An 18,822-nucleotide genomic window follows, 5' to 3' on the forward strand; every position below is an offset into this window, starting at 1 on the left:
TTACAGCAAGTAAGGAAAAAGCAAGAATTATGTGCACTTTTACAAGTGCTACGATCAACGACATGGAAGCATGAACATTCCTTCTTTATCAGCCAGGTGCAGCGCAAACACAGTCCCTCTTTTTGTGTCCCAGCTGTAGTCTCGAATAGCTTTCAAATAACCCATAAAATTCAAGAAAGAAAGGATATCGATCATCTAGTGAGTTAAAAGTCTTCAGGCTTTGGGGTTAAACCCTTAAAATGTTAAACTGGTGTATTTTAGTTGTAAGTACTTTATGTTCTTTCTGTCAGTGTTAAAAAAAATCTCCACCAGGAAAGAAAAAATAAGGGATGAGAGGGCAAGATGTCTTATCGCAAGTCTATTAAGAAGACAGTGGCATTCTGGTTTCTATGACGCTGCAAGGTGACACACCAAGGGAGGAATGTGTTGAAAAACACACATACATGTTACATGTCAAAGAGAATGAAGGCAATTAAAAGTAAAAAAGTACTTCAAGCTGATGCAGGCAACATTATAGTCAGGGGTGCACATAAGTGGTCCGTATGCGCGCATGCGTACTGGACGTAGACAAATGCGCTGGCCCTCAACGGCTTCCATACGCTTTTGCGTACCGATGGCTGACCACTGTATTTGCGTAGGACTCGAGAAAATAACTTCTCAAAATTTTGAAGAGGCAGGCCACACTGAGTAATTACTTTAGTGATGGGACGAAATGAGCCGAGGTTCCGAAGCTTGTGTCGAGTAATGGGAGGGGGGTTTCCACGAAGCTTGTAGCGAGGCGCGCTTCATTTCGGCAAAACCCGGAAATGATGACGTTGGAAGCCTCACCGGCGGCCGGTGGCCGGCGGCTGGTGGCCGGCTGATTAGAAGTTAAGTGTTAACGAGCAGTTGGACAGGTGTACCTAATAAAGTGGCTGGTGAGTGTATATTTATTAGGGAACTTTTTCAGTTATTTTATTGTTGACGATAAGTGAGGGTGTGGTGAAACGGCCATGATGAAAATAAATGACAATTTATTCGGTCTTGGATCCTGGCAATTGTTCATAAAACCACAATGAAAAGTAATACCCCCTTTAGAATCACCAAAAGATACTATTACACTTTAATAGTGACATTCTAGGATATCTTATTCTTTTAACCAACTTTATTTGATAAAAACATAAAACATAAAATTAAGATCACATTCACGCTAATATATTTCCAGTTTTTCAAATAAAAATCACTATTACTATGTTATTACTTATGACTATACTTTCGGATACACATACCTGAAAAAATGGTCCCCACGGTGCAAATACACACACTTGCAGTAGTGACTTGGGCCTCTCGGGGCGCTGTGTTACACACGCAGTGTGTGAAAAAGTGTGAACATCCACCTCATGGGGTCCATGTTTTTTTTTGCACCAAAATGGTCTACAGGTCATTTGCTATTGATTTTAAATGCTTGTACCCGTGGGGACCGGGCTTCGGTCCCCACGGGGAAAATTGGTCCCCACGGCGTGAGTCATATTTCAGGTTGTGGACCCCACCAGGATATAAAAACGAGAACACACACACACACAAAAAGAATCTGCCAAAACGCTTTTTTTCTCTCCAACACCAGGGGGTGCTGCTGACCACTCAGCACCCCACTTCCCGCGCCACTGGCGATTGCGTAAGCATTTGGTAAGTCGTTGATGAACAGTTCGGTAAACTTAGAGAAACCATCTCAACAACAATACACTGCTGCTGAAGTCATCGCTCAGGCTGAGGTAAATGCCTTTCATTACTTTCCAACCGATTCGCAACTTCTCAGAGTTACTGTGATTCTGTGAAAGTGACGCTAACTAGCCATAGCATTAGCCAGCCCAACACTCCCATTCAATTTCACAGACGTTGATAGCATGATAATAGCATCCCACACGAATGTAAAACAACTATTGTTGATACGCATACAAAAGTATAGATGTGTTTCACTTCAATTAATAACATTTTTACCATGCCGCACACATATTTTTTTCAACGTTCAGGATCAATTATGAGCATACTGACAACCATTCAATCAATATGTGCTATGCATAGAAGATGTGCACATCTTAAATCGATTCTATATGCGCGGAACATATACAGTATATAGTGCAGACTAGGGGTGCAACGGTTCAGTTAGCCCACGGTTGGTTTGAACCTCGGTTTTGGGATCACGGTTTCGGTTTGCTTTTTGCATGTTTTTTTTTTAACTGCCTTTATTTTGCTTTTAAGAAAATGAAATAAACACTTAAAATGTAAACATTTTGACTGTTAAAATGCCTCTTAGCTCTTTGGCTAGTTTAGTGACTGACTACTGAAACACACATACAGTAGTAAAAAAGTCACTTGGCAAAGTAACTGGTGTTACCTTTCATGTTTTTTTTTTTTTTTTTTTTTTTTTTTTTTTTTTTTTAAACAAACAAACAAAAAAAACATAGAAACCTTTGCTATGTTTGTAGTTCATTTAATGTTCTGAATCAACCGTTAAAGTTGATAAAATTGCTCCTGTTTTTGCATTAGTTCCCTTCTGTCTACTTTCGACATGTGAAAATTTTAAAACTGTTTCATCATTTAAAGATAGACTCAAGTCAAGATTTTGCCGATTTAGGAGTATTTTAGATAAAAAGTTACTTAGGTTCACTAGGAAGGTTCACTACAACAGAGCCTTTCTGAGAAGTTTACTGCTCTAAAATGGCGGCTGTTTACTAACGCTACCGAGTCTGTCATTTCGCGTGAAGTTCTATATGCATGAGATATCTAGGCGTAGGTTGTAGGCTGTCGGCTACAGTCTGGAAATATTGGAGCCGCTTAGCATTGCGTTTGCTACAGCGTCACAACAAACACTCGTCCCTCTCCGTGTCTCTGACTTTTCTCACGTCATTCAACCAACGTATTAACGAACGGAGGGAAAAAAAAACCGTAATGCACGAAAAACGTACAGATTTTGAACGTAATGTACGCCGTACACATTTAAAAATCAGTGCTCACTTGTACAAATTACGACGAGACCGTACAACTTGACAGGTATGAATTATAGTGGACCGTCACAGTTAGGTAGTAGCGCTCTGTAGCACGGGACATCCAACTATCAGTGATCATGGCGAAACTATGTGCTTTAGCGAAATCACCTTCGATGGTTCTGCGTGCCATTTCATAAATGTCGGGGACTACGTTGTTGGGGAAATATGTCCGCGAGGGAACAATGTAACGCGGGTCAAGCGTTGCAAATAAATTAACGAAGCCCACCGTGTGTTTTCACTGGTGTCATCTTCGGGGTTGTCCTGTCCTGAGAAAGTGATATCTGTGGGTGATGCCGGCTGAGGTGCCGGAGTCATGTTATAAAAGTGTTGCCATTAGCATGGGGAACAAGCGCTGAGCAATGCTTGCAATTTTTTTTTTTTCAATATTTTCTCCCTCCGCATTATAGTCCACGGGGAAGCCAAAATGTTGCCACACCGCAGATTTGAAAGAAGCTGGTGCTTCCTCAAAATTCGGTCTCTCCACTCCTCCGCTCGCCATAGCTCTTTGTTTTCTTTCTTGTTTCACTTCGCTCGTATGCGAGAGAGGGCGTTACTCGGCTTCTATAACACAGGTGCTTGACAGAGATCCGACATTTATTTGCGGGGCGGGAATTTCTCCACAGCGGTGCCTCACATCACACACAGCCACACAGAGCTCGATCAATTCATTCCACAAGCGTTCGGAATACATTAATTGCAAAACCAAAAAGGCGCGGTTCATAAAGGTGTATTGAACCATACAGGGCGAACTGTACGGTTCGGCTTTGAACAGCAAACCGTTGCACCGCTAATATATAGGTGCTTCCAGGAGTTCACGCATAGCACAGAAAGTCTTTGAGTCTCATCTACGTCGTGCTGAATCCATTTTTGGAGATTCCGTGGGTTCCTCTGATTTGTTTTGTAGTTTTAACTTTGTCAACACACTGCTTACTTCAACTGCACTTCATGTTGTTCTGTCAAAACCGTACGTTCGGAGCAGAAATTGTCAAAGATGGCGCCGCCCCTGTTTCACTCAGGAAACTTGTTTTAGGTTCTTCATATATTTTCGCCTAATCCCAATTTCACTATTTTATGTGCAAAGTTACATACTTTTGTCTCAATGATTTTCAACATTAAATTGTCCTAGTTGTTTAATTTTCATGTCACATTGTGCCTGTTGTTGGTCTTCTATGTCTGCTTAGTTCTAAAATATATAAAAGATATTTTGCTAAAAATTGTTAAATGTGGGCTTGCTACATACCAAATTTGTTTAGTATATTGCTTGGCATTGATTCAGCATTGCAGAAAACAAATCTTTATTTGCAAAAAGAAACTACAGCTCACAAAAATAAACTAAGGTCGGGTTTGGGTTCAACACCCCAAAATTAAATAAGATCAAGTATTTTTAAAATGCAACACATTTTGTTGACCAGTGTAACCATTAATTAACTTTCCATTCAAAGAAAACACAAATATATAATAGGGCTTTCAAAATTATCGCGTTAACGGGCGTTAATTTTTTACATTAATCATGTTAAAATATTTGACGCAATTAACGCACATGCCCCGCTCAAACAGATTAAAATGACAGAACAGTGTCATGTGCACTTGTTACTTGTGTTTTTGGGCGTTTTGTCGCCCTCTGCTGGCGCTTGGGTGCGACTGTGGGTTTCAGCACTATGAACGAGCATTGTGTAATCATTAACATCAACAATGGCAAGCTACTAGTTTATTTTTGATTGAAAATTTTACAAATTTTATTAAAACGAAAACATTAAGAGAGATTTTAATATAAAATTGCTATAACTTGTGTTAACATTTATCTTTTAAGGCAAGGCAAATGGCAAGGCAAATTTATTTATATAGCACAATTCAACACAAGGCAATTCAAAGTGCTTTACATCACATGAAAACCATAAAAATCACATTTAAATCAACACAACGTAAAAACCAGGACAAAAGATCGCATTTAATCACAGAATAAAAATAAAAAAATAAAAATAAAACAAAAATAGAAATAAAGCAAAAACTACTACTACTAATAATCATTGAAATCAGCAATGGAGATAAGCACAAGAGGAATAGAAGGCAGGTAGATTGAAATATATAGACAGTTATGGATATGCAGTGCTAAACAAAACTAAGAACTACAAGTCTTTCTATCCATGGATCGCATTAACTGAATGTTAATAATGTTAATGCCATCTTGTTTATTTATTGTTTTGATAAACAAATACAGTACTTATGTACCGTATGTTGAATGTATATATCCGTCTTGTGTCTTATATTTCCGTTCCAACAATAATTTACAAAAAAAGTATGGCATATTTTATAGAGGGTTTGAATTGCGATTAATTATGATTAATTAATTTTTAAGCTATAATTAACTCGATTAAAAATTTTAATCGTTTGACAGCCCTAATATGTAATCGTGATTTTTATGAAACACTGCGTGTATGACTTTAGCCTGTTTTTTGTTTGTCTGTGCTGTCTGCTTAGCTACATGAACCAGAAAATATAAAAATGTATGCCTAATACTGAATGTAAAATGTTTGGAATGTGGATGGCAGATCATTAAAGTGCACGGATAGTGCATTGACATTGGTTTGACATATATAGTATATTAATCCTTTTTTTTTTTTTTTTTTTTTTTTTTAACTCTTCTGTATTTCTCATTTTTTTCAGAATGGAAAATCGAGTTCGTTCGATCTGTCGCTGTCGGGCTGTGGCCCTAAAGTCCACAACCAGATATCTAACATGGATATTGCATCCTACAGGGAATCTTGAGGCTGGGGCCTCATTGCCGGTCACAATAGTGGCCGTAAGTGATGGCCACCAGGTATATAAAATGGTCTGCGATGAGGCCCTGGCCTCAAATATTTCTGTAGGCCAAAGTTATGTCTTTACGGATTGCAGTGTTGGGAGGGATGTTAAGGTCCTCCTCACTAATAAGCGCACAAAGGCATTTCGGTCCTCCGAGATTAAACTAACACTTCTGCTTGAAAAAGAGGCGGAAGAGCTCATCTACCCACCCGCCCAAAAAATGAATTTACCAGAAATCCATAATTCAAACGATCACGCCAAGCTGATCTCTACGGAAGGCACAATCACACATGTAAATATGTCCATCCCTTTCTCTCACTCTCTCACACTGTCTCTATTAATCTTTTTTTGTAATTCACAGATTCGACCCATTCGAATGGTTCGGATTAGGGGGAAACTAATCCCAATGGGAATATTTTTCCTCAGAAAGGTAAAGACATTGAATTCTTTCTGTGCCATTGCCAATCATGTGAATCTTTTCATCCTTCTGCTGTGAATTTAACATAGTTTGTGATTAGGAGACGATGTCCAACCTATTTGAACTGGGAGGGCAGCGAAGGATTCCATTTGCTGGCTGCCTTCCCAGTTCAAATGGTTTGGACCTTTATTGCCTTCAATGGCAGCCAACGAGTTAGTGGGCACATTGCAATTAAATTGTTGAAATACAGCCTTGACATTTGCAAATAAGTTTTATTGATATATATTCCAACACTTAACCCACATACTGATACGATTAGACCAAAGTTTCAGCATCACTGACTACCCAGTTAGCAAAATATAACTGGAGCGGACATGGGCCAGATGTAGGGCTGCAGCTATCAAATATTTTAGTAATCGACTGAAAATTCTATCGATTAATCGAGTAATCGGATAAAACATTTCTTTTTAGTTAAAGAGCAATTATAAATACACTTGAGAAAAAAAGACATTTAATCCAATATTGAACCATTTTCAATCAATCAATGTCTTTATTTTCCATGTACATTGTTGAAAACAGCCAACAATTGCATCTAAGATGTGACTAGAAAAAAAATTCACTACTTTCACTCAAAAAACTTCTAGGTCTTATAAAAAAAAAACATATTTCTTACCTAAAAATATAATTACGCTTGATAACACACATCACTTGAAAGCTATGTGTTTTTCCCACGTGTTTCAATTGAATTTCCATTTGTGTCAAGCTATTTTTAAGTTCTAGTTAAGTTTTAAGTTAGTCTAAATTGTAAGTACTGATAGGATTTTGAGTTTTTGCAGTGTTCAAAATAAATGTATGATACCTGCTGTATTGGAGCACATTAGGGACCAGTGCTACTTGGTGTTTTATTCAGCAGTGACTACTGAGCTAAAACTGACAGTTAGCTTTCTTATATTTTAATTTTACACCCTCATCACTCTAGAGCAGGGGTGGGCAAACCGGTCCTTGAGGGCCGCAGTGGGTCCTGGTTTTTGTTCCAACTGATTCAGCACACACAGTATAACCAATGAGGTTTCAGTGGAAACAAGGAGCACCTGACTGCAATCAACTGATTGCACTTGTAAGAAACCAGATTGGTGAAAGGCTGGCTTCATGATGGGTATGAACAAAAACCCGCACCCACTGCGGCCCTTTGTGGAATTAATTGCCCACCCCTGCTCTAGAGCGCTGTGTTTTTACTAGGGCTGTCAAAATTATCGCGTTAACGCGCGGTAATTAATTTTTTAAATTAATCATGTTAAAATATTTGACGCAATTAACGCACATGACCCGCTCAGACAGTATTCTGCCTTTTGGTAAGTTTTACAGCAAGGTTTTTTTTGCTGTCTAACAGCGAACTCTTGTGGTCGCTTTGCGACATGGTTTATTGCTTTCTTGCCAGTTCAATATGGCTGCACGACGTCCCGGGCTGACGCCTACGTTGTAATGTTGTGCTTTAATGATCCTTGGACAAGATTTGTCTGTAAGTATGGTTGTTGTAAAGAATGTACATATTATGTTAGTAAGCGAGATGTTATATTTTTTGTATGAGACGCTTTTTGTTTATGTTTAGTGAACCTGTATAGCGTGCTAAGCTAACGTTGTTGCTAATGCAATGCTTGTGTACTTTTTTTTGTAGTTTCACTACGGTCTAAAGAGGACAGTGGTTTGTGGCCATTTTATTAATAAATCAGATGAAAAAGGAAGAAGTCTGATTGTTAAGGCGTCGTTCACTAGCTGTCTAGCTTTGGAAAAAGTAGACGCTTCGGAGTGAGGACAGCATAGACAGATTTAAATGACAGTAGAGTGAAATGCCCACTACAGTCCTTATGTACCGTATGTTGAATGTATATATCCATCTTGTGTCTTATCTTTCCATTCCAAAAAATTATTTTACAGAATATATATATATAATTTACAGAAAAATATGGCATATTTTATGGATGGTTTGAATTGCGATTAATTGCGATTAGTTACGATTAATTAATTTTTAAGCTGTAATTAACGCGATTAAAAATTTTAATCATTTGACAGCCCTAGTTTTTACAGATTAAATAAAGCCTGTTTGTAAGACACGTTAGCCACGCATCGACAGTGGTCATAATCAATAGAAACCTAGGCCTCCGAAGGGCTAAAGTTACGTGAGCGAGTGACAGTAATGTTATATTTATTAGCGATGAGAAGTCTACTGCTTAAAGATGGCGGCTGTTTACTAACGCTGCCCATACGCGGCCGAGTCTGTCATTGCGCATCTAGTCTTAAATGCATGCGATATCTATGAGACGCATCAGACACAACCTGCTACCAAACTAGCATCATGTGGCCATAGTTTCTCGCAACGTCGGCGTAGTTTGTAGCGGCTGTCGGCTGCGGTAAGTTTTTTTTTTTTTAATTTATTTATTTTTTGCTTCTTCCTCTACGCACGTTACGTCAGCGCGTTGTCCTGCATTAAAAGTAGTCCGGGCAAAACGTGATGCTTAGAGCTGACAAAATTAAACGATTCCTCGAGGTGAATAAAATTACTCGGATCAGTTTTTAAACTTGAGTTACTCGAGATGCTCGAGTATTCGTTTCAGCTCTAATATATATACATAATATGATAAAAATGTATATGGAAACACAGCACTGGCCTGCTTACTATACTGGACTGTCTCAGAAAATTAGAATACACAATATTCTAATTTTTTGAGACAGTCCTGTGTATATATACAGGACTGTCTCAGGAAATTAGAATACACAATATTCTAATTTCCTGACTGTCTCAGGAAATTAGAATATTGTGTATTGACTGTCTCAGGAAATTAGAATATTGTGTATTCTAATTTCCTGAGACAGTCCTGTATATATACACAGGACTGTCTCAAAAAATTAGAATATTGTGTATTCTAATTTTCTGAGACAGTCCAGTAATCCATGACTGCACTAATGTTACTTTATATTATAAAGTATTATTGCGAATATACATATACTAGTATACTATCAAAATAGTACTATATATTAAATTTTTGTTACTATGACTATGTGTGCCTTTTCATTCAAAATAATTGTGGTAATATTTCAGTGTTCATCTGCTTTATCTATTTTCAGATTAAAACAAAAATTGAACAGTTTTTCCCCTCCCCAAAAAATGCGGAATGCGCACCAGAATGAGCATCTGAACTCACACAAAGTATTCTGAAAATGATTGTCCGGGACATTGTAATTCATTTTAACATTTAGAACAATATAGACATACCACAAAAAGAGTAAGAATTGCTTTGACTCCTGTTAAAAAGGTGAGGTCACAGTGTTTCCGTTTACTTTTTTTTTTTTTTTGCAGTAGTTAATATCAGCAGCCTTTGACCTCTTTGTTTGTGATTTATTATTGATATTTATGTTATTTATTTATACCTTAATAAAAGAATTTAGGTGTTCCAAAATGTTTTTTTGTGAACTAATAAGTTTCAACAAAAAATTCATTATTAAAATAGTTAAAAAAAAAAAATTATTAGATTAGTCGACTAATCGTAAAAATAGTCGGCTGACTAATCGGGAGGAAATTAGTCGTTTGGGACAGCCCTAGTGTCATTTTACTTCGCGAGTTTAGGCAGCAATACACAATTGTTGTACACACTAAACAATTGGAAACGTCCCATTTACGTCCTCACTCCGAGCCCGCAAAACATGGCACCACCTATTGGTCAAAATATGTACTAAATATCAAAAAATATTGCCATTGATTTAACATGTTCTCCTCACTGTATGTGTTTCTTACAACATATTTTAGTACAAAAGAACAATTGTGGTTTATTAGAGCCTACATGTCTTTAAGATCGAGGATCCCTTTAAAGCAGGGGTCTCAAACCGGTCCTCAAAGGGCCGCAGTGGGTACTGGATTTCATTCCAACCAAACGAGAACAATCCCTTTTCACCAATCTGGTGTCTAACAAGTGTAATCAGTTAATTGCAGTCAGGTGCTGCTTACTTTAGCAGAAACCTCATTGGTTGAACTGTCTGTTTTGGATCTGTTGGAACAAAGACCAGGACCCACTGCGGCCCTTTGTGGAATCGGTTTGAGACCCCTGCTTTAAAGTAAGCTGCTGATGATGATCAGCGGCACCTGGTCCCCGGCTCACCCATCTGTGCAATCAAGGCGGCAATTAAGGCAAAACGCAATCTCGGGATACCTTTTTGTGCGTGAAAAGCAATCACGCGGGTAAATCCCGTGTCACCATACACGGGAATTTCCCAGGATATGTGTGTGAAAAGGGCTATAGTGCAGATCCTTGCTATTGGGGTAATTTTTTGTTGGCAGTGCTAATCGATATTTCTCTTATAGGATGGAGCTGAGGTCAAAATAGTAAGGTGGAGAGAGGCCAACCTCCCAGTGATTGAATTTGGACAGAACATTGCCATCAGCCACTTGAAGCTGAAATTGAATATGTATGGGATGGAGCTCAGCACCACAGAATCCACTCAAATAACTGTAAGTAATGATACACAACTCTTTTTTTTTTTCCTTGCATGTGTCTATTCAAAACTGAAACAATACAGTTATGAATCCCATTCATATGGAATTGTACATTTTACAGTGCTATGCCTTTGGACTAGGCATGTGCCGGTATGAGATTCTGACAGTATGATAAAAAAAAAATATCTCGGTTCCATGGTATCATGGTATTGCAATCACAGTTCTAAAGTGTGTTACTTTGAGATATCTGGGTTAAAAAAAAATAAGAAATATTAAAATGCATATATTCAGTGCGACATGGCGAAATTACTCCATAATGGTCAAAACTGTCGACTATTGCACCTCCTGAACGATATTTTATACCACCGGATTTAGTCCGGCTTTTGTGATCTCCCTGCCCCGGTTTCGAAGAGCGTAAACAAACCAGGAGGCGTGACAGCTAGCCGACATGGTAACCCGAACCAAGCGGCATTTCCAAGTTTTATTCTCGCCTTTCAAAGTGAAAAATCACACAAAACTACCCCGGACATTTCACACGGCAGCAGGGTTGTCGATTGTCTTCACCGATCGGAAACTCCCCCGGCAGCGAGCGAGTTACAGCTCATCGTTCCCCTGCTGCGGGCAGGATTGCTGTTGCCGCGGAAGCAGCTGGGGAATGACCGCCAGACAAACCGGGCAACGTCGGAGGATCACGTAACTGCCTGAACCCAACCCAAGGATAGTGGTCTATTGCCGGGCACACGAAGAGGGCAGAGGGGGCTGGAAGTCTGGACGATATGGAGAACCACACGAGCATAAGCCGAGTATAGTGCTCTCAAGACGGGCACGCGAAGAGGACCAAAGGTGTCCGACAAGCCGCCGGTCGTCTGCTGAGTGGCATTCTCGGTGGAAAAGGAGCATTGTCAGCCACAAAATGCAAGCCCCCTCCGTATTAAAAGGTGTGCCATGATCCCAGTATTTGATATAATACAAAACACGATGTTTGATCCAGTGATGTCCCGATCCAGGTTTTTGCACTTCCGATCCAATACCGATATTGTTTTGCACTTCCAATCCGATACTGATACTGGCCGATACCGGCCTATCTGAGCATGTATTAAACTTTAAAGTTATTTAGCCTCCTTCCTTAGTTGTCAGACTCATGTTGAAAAGGGTTTCTTTACTCTTGATAACAACTAGCCAGCTGAATTAGGTGAGTTTGAACAACACACAAATGGTTGGTAACAAGAAACTGACCTGTTTATTCAGTGATAAACACAAAATATTAATAAATGACAAACAGAAATGGCCTATTCAGTCAGTAAAACGTGCAAATAATATTGTAAACTGTCTTAAAAAAGCAAAACACACAAACAACCTCAGTGGAAAATAAACTATTAACTCAGCATCAGTTCTCTGCTCTTGAACAACTGTACCAAGGCTTTAAAAAAAATCAGTGCAAATAACACTATTTTAAACCAAAAATGGCTTCTACTCCCCAATCTTCTCCACACTTTGTTGCTCCATCTCCATCTATACTACACACTCCCTTCAGCTGTTAGCCCTGGATGCTGTCCCAGCATGATGGGGAGATTTTTTTTTTTTTTTTTTTTTTACAAAGACAAGCATTTCAAGATGCTCAGGTGACAGCTGACATTTTTACCGATTAACTTTAAATTTATATTGCAGTCATAATGTAGGAGATGCCACGGAGGTAAATATGGTGATGGTAATGCTAGTGTGCTGAAGGTGTGCCGTAAAATGCGGACCGGATTTTCGGGAAACCAAAGCAAAAACTGGAATGGATTATGTAAATCGGTGCGCTGGTTAACCCACTCTGGATTTTCAAAAAAAAAAAATGGAATGGGAGTTGGATCGGAATTTTTCCGTGTCATCCGATCTGATCCGATGCACATTTTTTGTGCATATCGGCGGTCGATCTGATCCAAATATCAGATCGGGGCAACCCTAGTTTGGTCACTTCCTCGTAAGTCTGATGTTCCCACAGTTTTTTGACTTGTTTTGGCCAATCTCGGGGTGAACAGGAACTATTTGAAAGCCAAAAAGGCTCACACGCCTCTCCTTGGTGCAGCAACCAAACCCTGCAGCACATTTGGCAGGCGTTATGTTATGCGAAAAATAAACGAATTAATCTGCAAAATCAGCTGAATCCGGAGTCTATCTGCATGCTATAAAGCAATGCTGGATTGTGAGATGCTGACCCGGTTGATGTCACATTCGCATTCATCCTCAACCCGAGACTGGAGCCGGCAGTCACTCATTTTCATGGTGCGGGATTCAAAAAATTGAATAAATAAAACGATGGCTTCCACACACATCCAAGCGGTCCATTTCATTCAGGAGCATAAAATACAGCCTGAAATATGAAATAAACATGCTTTTTGCTGTTATAGGCACTTTAATTTTGTATAAATGCGAAATTATATTGGAAGTATTACCTCCTTGGCAGTCACCCACCGCAAACATTTTTTACATTTTGGTTGGACCTCCTCCTCTAAGCCGTGGTCGTCTGTAACTTTTCTGTAGCCAAAGTATTCCCACACCAACGATTTGATTTTCTTCGATGGGGGGGGGGAAGTTCAGGAGTTTCACCTCCTCCAGCCATCGTGTAGCACAGCTGATTTAATGACACCGAGCAGCAACTGATGGGTAGGGTTGAGCCTTGCAAATGCAAATGAGGGATTTCTCCCTGCATTTTTTGGGACATAAAAGCTAATACCGTAGGGACGGTATGATAGAAAAATTTTGCGGTTATAAAACCATGACATTTTCATACCTCGGTATACCTTGAAAATGATAATTGGCGTACATGGGCAACACTGCAGTATACTGTATGTAATAGTTGTAATGCTTGCTCAGATGAAGTTGCAAATGAAACACTGTATACCCCCAAAATTGACTAGAATGAACAAAAATTAAACCAGGTATTAGTGCCATAATTTCATTTTAACTTGACACTTGCTGGTGTCCCTTGCCTAACATTTTTCCAGCTGCTCATTACACATTTCACTATTTTTTAACACAGGAAACCGAAGAGGTCACTGTTCGTGTTTGTTGATAGGCTCTGGCGGGCGCTCCTGCTCCTGGATGTCTTCCCAGTTGACCTGTTTGGGCACACCATGTCTGGCGTACTGGTCGCCCGCCCAATCAACCTGTTTGGTCACTCCAAGTTTGGCGCCCCGGACGCCCGACCGATCTGTTTGGTCACTTTGCGTTTGGCCAAGATTATACATTATCTGCAGCTGAGTCGCGTGCAAAGTTTCCACTTAATGTGGAATTCCCACTGAGGCACTGTTTTCTTTTTTGTTCTTTGATCTGTTTATTTTTGCATTGAATTGTTGTGTTTTGATTGTTGAAATATAAAATTATTATCAAATTTGCTTGCTTTTTTTTTCTAAACGACATTCATTGCCAACCCGCTATTGTATTGTTTTACATAAGAACAATGTTTTTATGTTAGTTCCAATTAGTGATTCATTCAGTTTTTGAGAGTTTAAAAGTTGGGTAGGGACACAGTAGGCCTCTGCATCGTCACATTACTGTAGTGTAAATTCTCCTATCTTTGGATAATGCGACCCCCTCCCCAAATTCTGTGCGCAACGTTTATGCCCCTTATTGTCTAGGAATTGTTATGTGCAATGGACAAGTAGCGCCCCGCAAAAAAAACAACAACCTGTGATTACGGCCGAACGAAAGTTTTTGGGGGTCAAAATTCCCTGCATCACGTGAAAATTCCAGTCATTTCGATATCGGAATGGTACCGATCGGTCAAACGGTTCAGGCTATGTTGTGCGCCGAAGAAATGCCATTCAAAAAAAAAAAAAATGGAATTACTAAATGGGGCTTTGAATAAAATACTGTATATAAAATTTAAAAATACGGTGCATAGTGCAGTCCTGGGGCAGAGCCGGAGAGAGTTTAGCATCCTGACTGCCTGGTGAAAGAAGCTGTCTTTTGAATTTGTTGGTTCTTGCATCCCCCACAATACCCACCATGATGGCAGCAGGCTGAAGAGACCGTGGGTGGGGGTCACCTGCAATTCTCGTGGTTTTCCAGGTGAGACGGGTGTCCTAGATGGACAGGAGGGTCTTGCAGCAGGAAAATGGCACACAAACTAATGGCAGTGGTCAGAAAACGTCATTGTACCCTTGTTAAAGGAAGACTTGATGTGAAACGGTACCCCTGCTCTCTTTAGTTTCTGCAGGAAGTACAGTCACTGTTGGACTTTATTGGCCAGTCATATCAGTTTATAGAAAAATACATTTTGATCCAATTTAAGGGAGGAAGAGATTTATTCCAGAGGAAGTGCTCGGCGTCTCTGGCCTATGTGGCAGAAGTGGGATTTGGATGCATAATCTGCAGTGTATTCTATGTACAAACAGTGCCTCAGGTTTTTAATGAACACGACACCTTGCCCGGCCACTGTGAATTTACAAACCGTGCCTTTTCTTTCTGGAAATGTTGACTGAGCTGGTATCAATGCTGTTCTGCAGTGAAATTGTTGCAATGGTACAGCCACAAGTACAGCCTCTTTGTTTCTATATTTCGTCTGCCACCTAGTGATGGCAACTGAAATTGCATTTTCCCAAATTAAAGAGCCAATCAGAGAAAAGATAATTTATTATACCATGTTTTAATGAGATGTCATAATTGCCAGGTGGAAAAATATTCATTAGAATAGCTTGCGGAGGGCATTCTAGGCATTTTAAAGCAAATTATTTTTGCAAAATCAAGAAGCGGGACATCAGATATGACAAAAAATATTGGCTGATTCATTTTAAGGCAAGGCAAGGCAAGGCAAATTTATTTATATAGCACAATTCAACACAAGGCAATTCAAAGTGCTTTACATCACATGAAGATCATAAAAATCACATTTAAATCAACACAACGTAGAAACGAAGACAAAAGATCGCATTTAATCACAGAATAAAAAATAAATAAAATAAAAATAAAACAAAAACTACTACAAATAATAATAATTGAAATCAGCAATGGAGATAAAAACAAGAGGAATAGAAAGCAGGTAGATTGAAATATATAGACAGTTATAGATATGCAGTGCTAAACAAAAGCGTTTTTAGCCCTGATTTAAAAGAGCTAACAGTTTGAGCATACTTCAGACGTTCGGGTAACTTGTTCCAGAGGTGAGGAGCATAATAACTAAATGCTGCCTCACCCTGCTTGGTTCTTGTTCTTGGAACATGCAGAAGACCGGTTCCAGACGACCTTAGGGGTCTAGATGTCTCATAGGACTCTAACAAGTCAAGCATGTATTTTGGTCCAAGGCCATTAAGTGTTTTGTAGACGAGCAGTAGTATTTTATAGTCTATCCTTTGACTTACTGGAAGCCAGTGTAGCGATTTCAAAACTGGTGTAATGTGGTCCAGCTTCCTTTTATTTGTGAGGACTCTGGCTGCAGCATTCTGTACCAGCTGCAACTTCCTGACTGATTTTTTATCAAGACCTGTAAATATACCGTTGCAATAGTCCAATCTGCTGAAAATGAATGCATGCATAAGTTTTTCCATGTCTTGTTGAGTCAGAAGCCCCTTAATTCTGGTTATTCTGGAGTCAATAATTACGCCAAGGTTTCTGACTTGATTTGTAGCTGTAAGTGACATTGTGCTAAGTTGGCTGCTTATCTTTGACCTTTCCTTTTTTGGCCCAAAAATTTAAATTTAAGAACATTCTTGTTAATTATTACATTTTTATTTTTTTCAAGTTGTTTCAATGATTATTTTATATTTTTCATGTCTTTTATTTGTGGAAGGGTACCAACAATTTAGCTTACATGTGTAGACCAGAAAATTTTAAAAAGTGACACAAACTTTGAGTATTATGGTACTCAACTACTGTATTTGTGTAATAGAGTACTGTATAGATGTCAGATTGGACAAATACGATTATTCTACTGAACTATCAGTTCTAGTCTAGTCGGTGACTAGAAAAAAAAAAACATTTAAAAAATTGTATTATTGTTGATGAGTCTGGACCTGTAATGGTTGAGCGTCTCCACTGCATGCATGCACCGTAATTCGAATCTGTTTAGCATTCTGGCTCACTCGATGTGTGAAAATCAGGGCTGTCAAATGATTAAATTTTTAATCGAGTTAATCACAGCTTAAAAATTAATCGTAATTAATCGCAATTCAAACCATCTATAAAATATGCCATATTTTTCTGTAAATTATTGTTGGAATGGAAAGAAGACACAAGACGGATATATACATTCAACATACTGTACATAAGTACTGTATTTGTTTATTATAACAATAAATCAACAAGATGGCATTAACATTATTATGATTCCGTTAAAGCGATCCATGGATAGACTTTTAGTTCTTAAAAGATAAATGTTAGTACAAGTTATAGAAATTTTATATTAAAACCCCTCAATGTTTTCGTTTTAATAAAGTTTGTAAAATTTTCAATCAAAAAATAAACTAGTAGCTCGACATTGTTGATGTCAATAATTACACAATGCTCATGGTGCTTAAACCCATAAAATCAGTCGCACCCAAGCGGCAGCAGAGGGCGACAAAATACCAAAAAACACAAGTAACAAGTGGAAATGACACTGTGCTGTCATTTTAATCTGTTTGACCGGGACATGTGAGTTAAATGTGTCAAATATTTTAACATGACTAATTAAAAAGATTAATTACCGCCCGTTAACGCGATAATTTTGACAGCCCTAGTGAAAATCAATGGATTCTTCTCTTATGCAGTGTGTCAAAATTAGGGTTGGGCATCGAGCATCGATGGAATCCGGGACTAACACTCCAGTTCTGCCGGAACCGTTCAAAAAATTTTTTTATTTCGATTCCAAGTTTCGATGCCCTGACCGCCAACCGGAAAAAATAGCTGCCAAACACGACGAGGAAGAAGCCACATGAAGTGTGTGTTTTTGTGCATTGCAACTGGATTTCAATCGAATAGTCACTGTGCGGCAGTGCACAAAAGTTTGGCTCAACTTCACAAAGAAAAATGACCAACCAGCTCAGTGCAACATTTGCAACACAGCTATATCATGCAAAGGTGGCTGCGTGACCAACACCTCCGGCTTCATGGAATACAAGTGTCGAGTAGTGCATAGCCGGGTGCTGCGTATTTGACGCCCTGCGCCAGACCGCTAACCAGTCAGAACCAACTAACAATAAGTTACGTCTGTCTTCTGCTGCCCGACCCCAGATTTAGGGGTAGGCGATGGATGGATGGATGGACGGACGGACGGACAGACGGACGGATGGAGTAAGAGAATAAATCATTATTACTCTGGGCTAATGTAGCTATATCAGTAGCTATGTACTTTACGTTGCGCGTTGCCGCCTCCGTTAAAATCAACAGTATCAAAAGATCATCAAATTATAATCAATACAATTTATACTAATGCTTCGTCGTAGCTCCCAGCTAATGTACATGTATTTATAAAATGCATAGCGGCTCATAGCTAGCTTACCCCTACGTAATATTTGTGACTTTCTCGTAGCAATAGTACGACTAATTTCGTAGTCCTTTTTAAAAATGTATTAATTTGGCTAACACTCAGTCGTATCACTGTGCATCATTAGTTTTTTTTCTTGTGCTTCACTAGTGATATGTGACATTTATTTATCTACTCTGCTGTGAGCACCAGCAACCAGCTGTTATGTGTTTAAGCTTCATCTACACCCAGTGAACATCTGTTTTCCTCTGCAGGAGACACTATCTGTCCAGAACGCTCACGCTTACTGCTTGAGAAGGCAAATATGATCGTTTTCCTCAACAAAAACTATTTCTGATTTTATACTGTACCCGCTGCTAATCTGGACTGGGTTTTACAAGTTTTTTTTGTTTGTTTGTTTGATATTCTGCACCAGGTTAGCCCATTAGTGGGAGCTGAATAGCATGTATAGGTGCCTGCAATATAAAAAACTCTAAAACATAGGCAAAAGAATATGTGTAAATGTTTTCTCCGTGAGCTTTTGAAAAATAAACATCTTTGTGAAAGTGCACTACTGAGGGAATAAACGTCATCATATTCAAGTTCAAAGACTGATATTTACAGTGGGGCAAATAAGTACTTAGTCGAACACTAATTGTGCAAG

At 39.0% G+C, this 18,822-nt stretch overlaps 1 protein-coding gene across 2 annotated transcripts; it reads left to right on the plus strand.

Moving 5' to 3' along the window:
- The first annotated feature begins 1,626 nt into the window (after positions 1 to 1,626).
- On the plus strand, positions 1,627 to 14,067 carry LOC130922266 (uncharacterized). 2 transcript variants are annotated; one of them, XM_057846932.1, is made up of 5 exons: positions 1,628 to 1,751; positions 5,691 to 6,120; positions 6,190 to 6,258; positions 10,601 to 10,747; positions 13,758 to 14,067. In XM_057846932.1, exons 2-5 carry the CDS (start codon positions 5,692 to 5,694, stop codon positions 13,788 to 13,790), a joined length of 678 nt encoding a protein of 225 aa, XP_057702915.1. In that variant the 5' UTR covers positions 1,628 to 1,751; position 5,691; the 3' UTR covers positions 13,791 to 14,067. The 2 variants fall into 2 exon arrangements, with proteins under 2 accessions (XP_057702916.1, XP_057702915.1); XM_057846933.1 differs by lacking the exon at positions 5,691 to 6,120 and having other exon boundaries at positions 1,627 to 1,751.
- The last annotated feature ends 4,755 nt before the right edge of the window (positions 14,068 to 18,822 follow it).

Source organism: Corythoichthys intestinalis, chromosome 9 (genome assembly GCF_030265065.1).
Source record: "Corythoichthys intestinalis isolate RoL2023-P3 chromosome 9, ASM3026506v1, whole genome shotgun sequence".
In the NCBI taxonomy this organism is placed as follows: Eukaryota; Metazoa; Chordata; class Actinopteri; order Syngnathiformes; family Syngnathidae; genus Corythoichthys; species Corythoichthys intestinalis.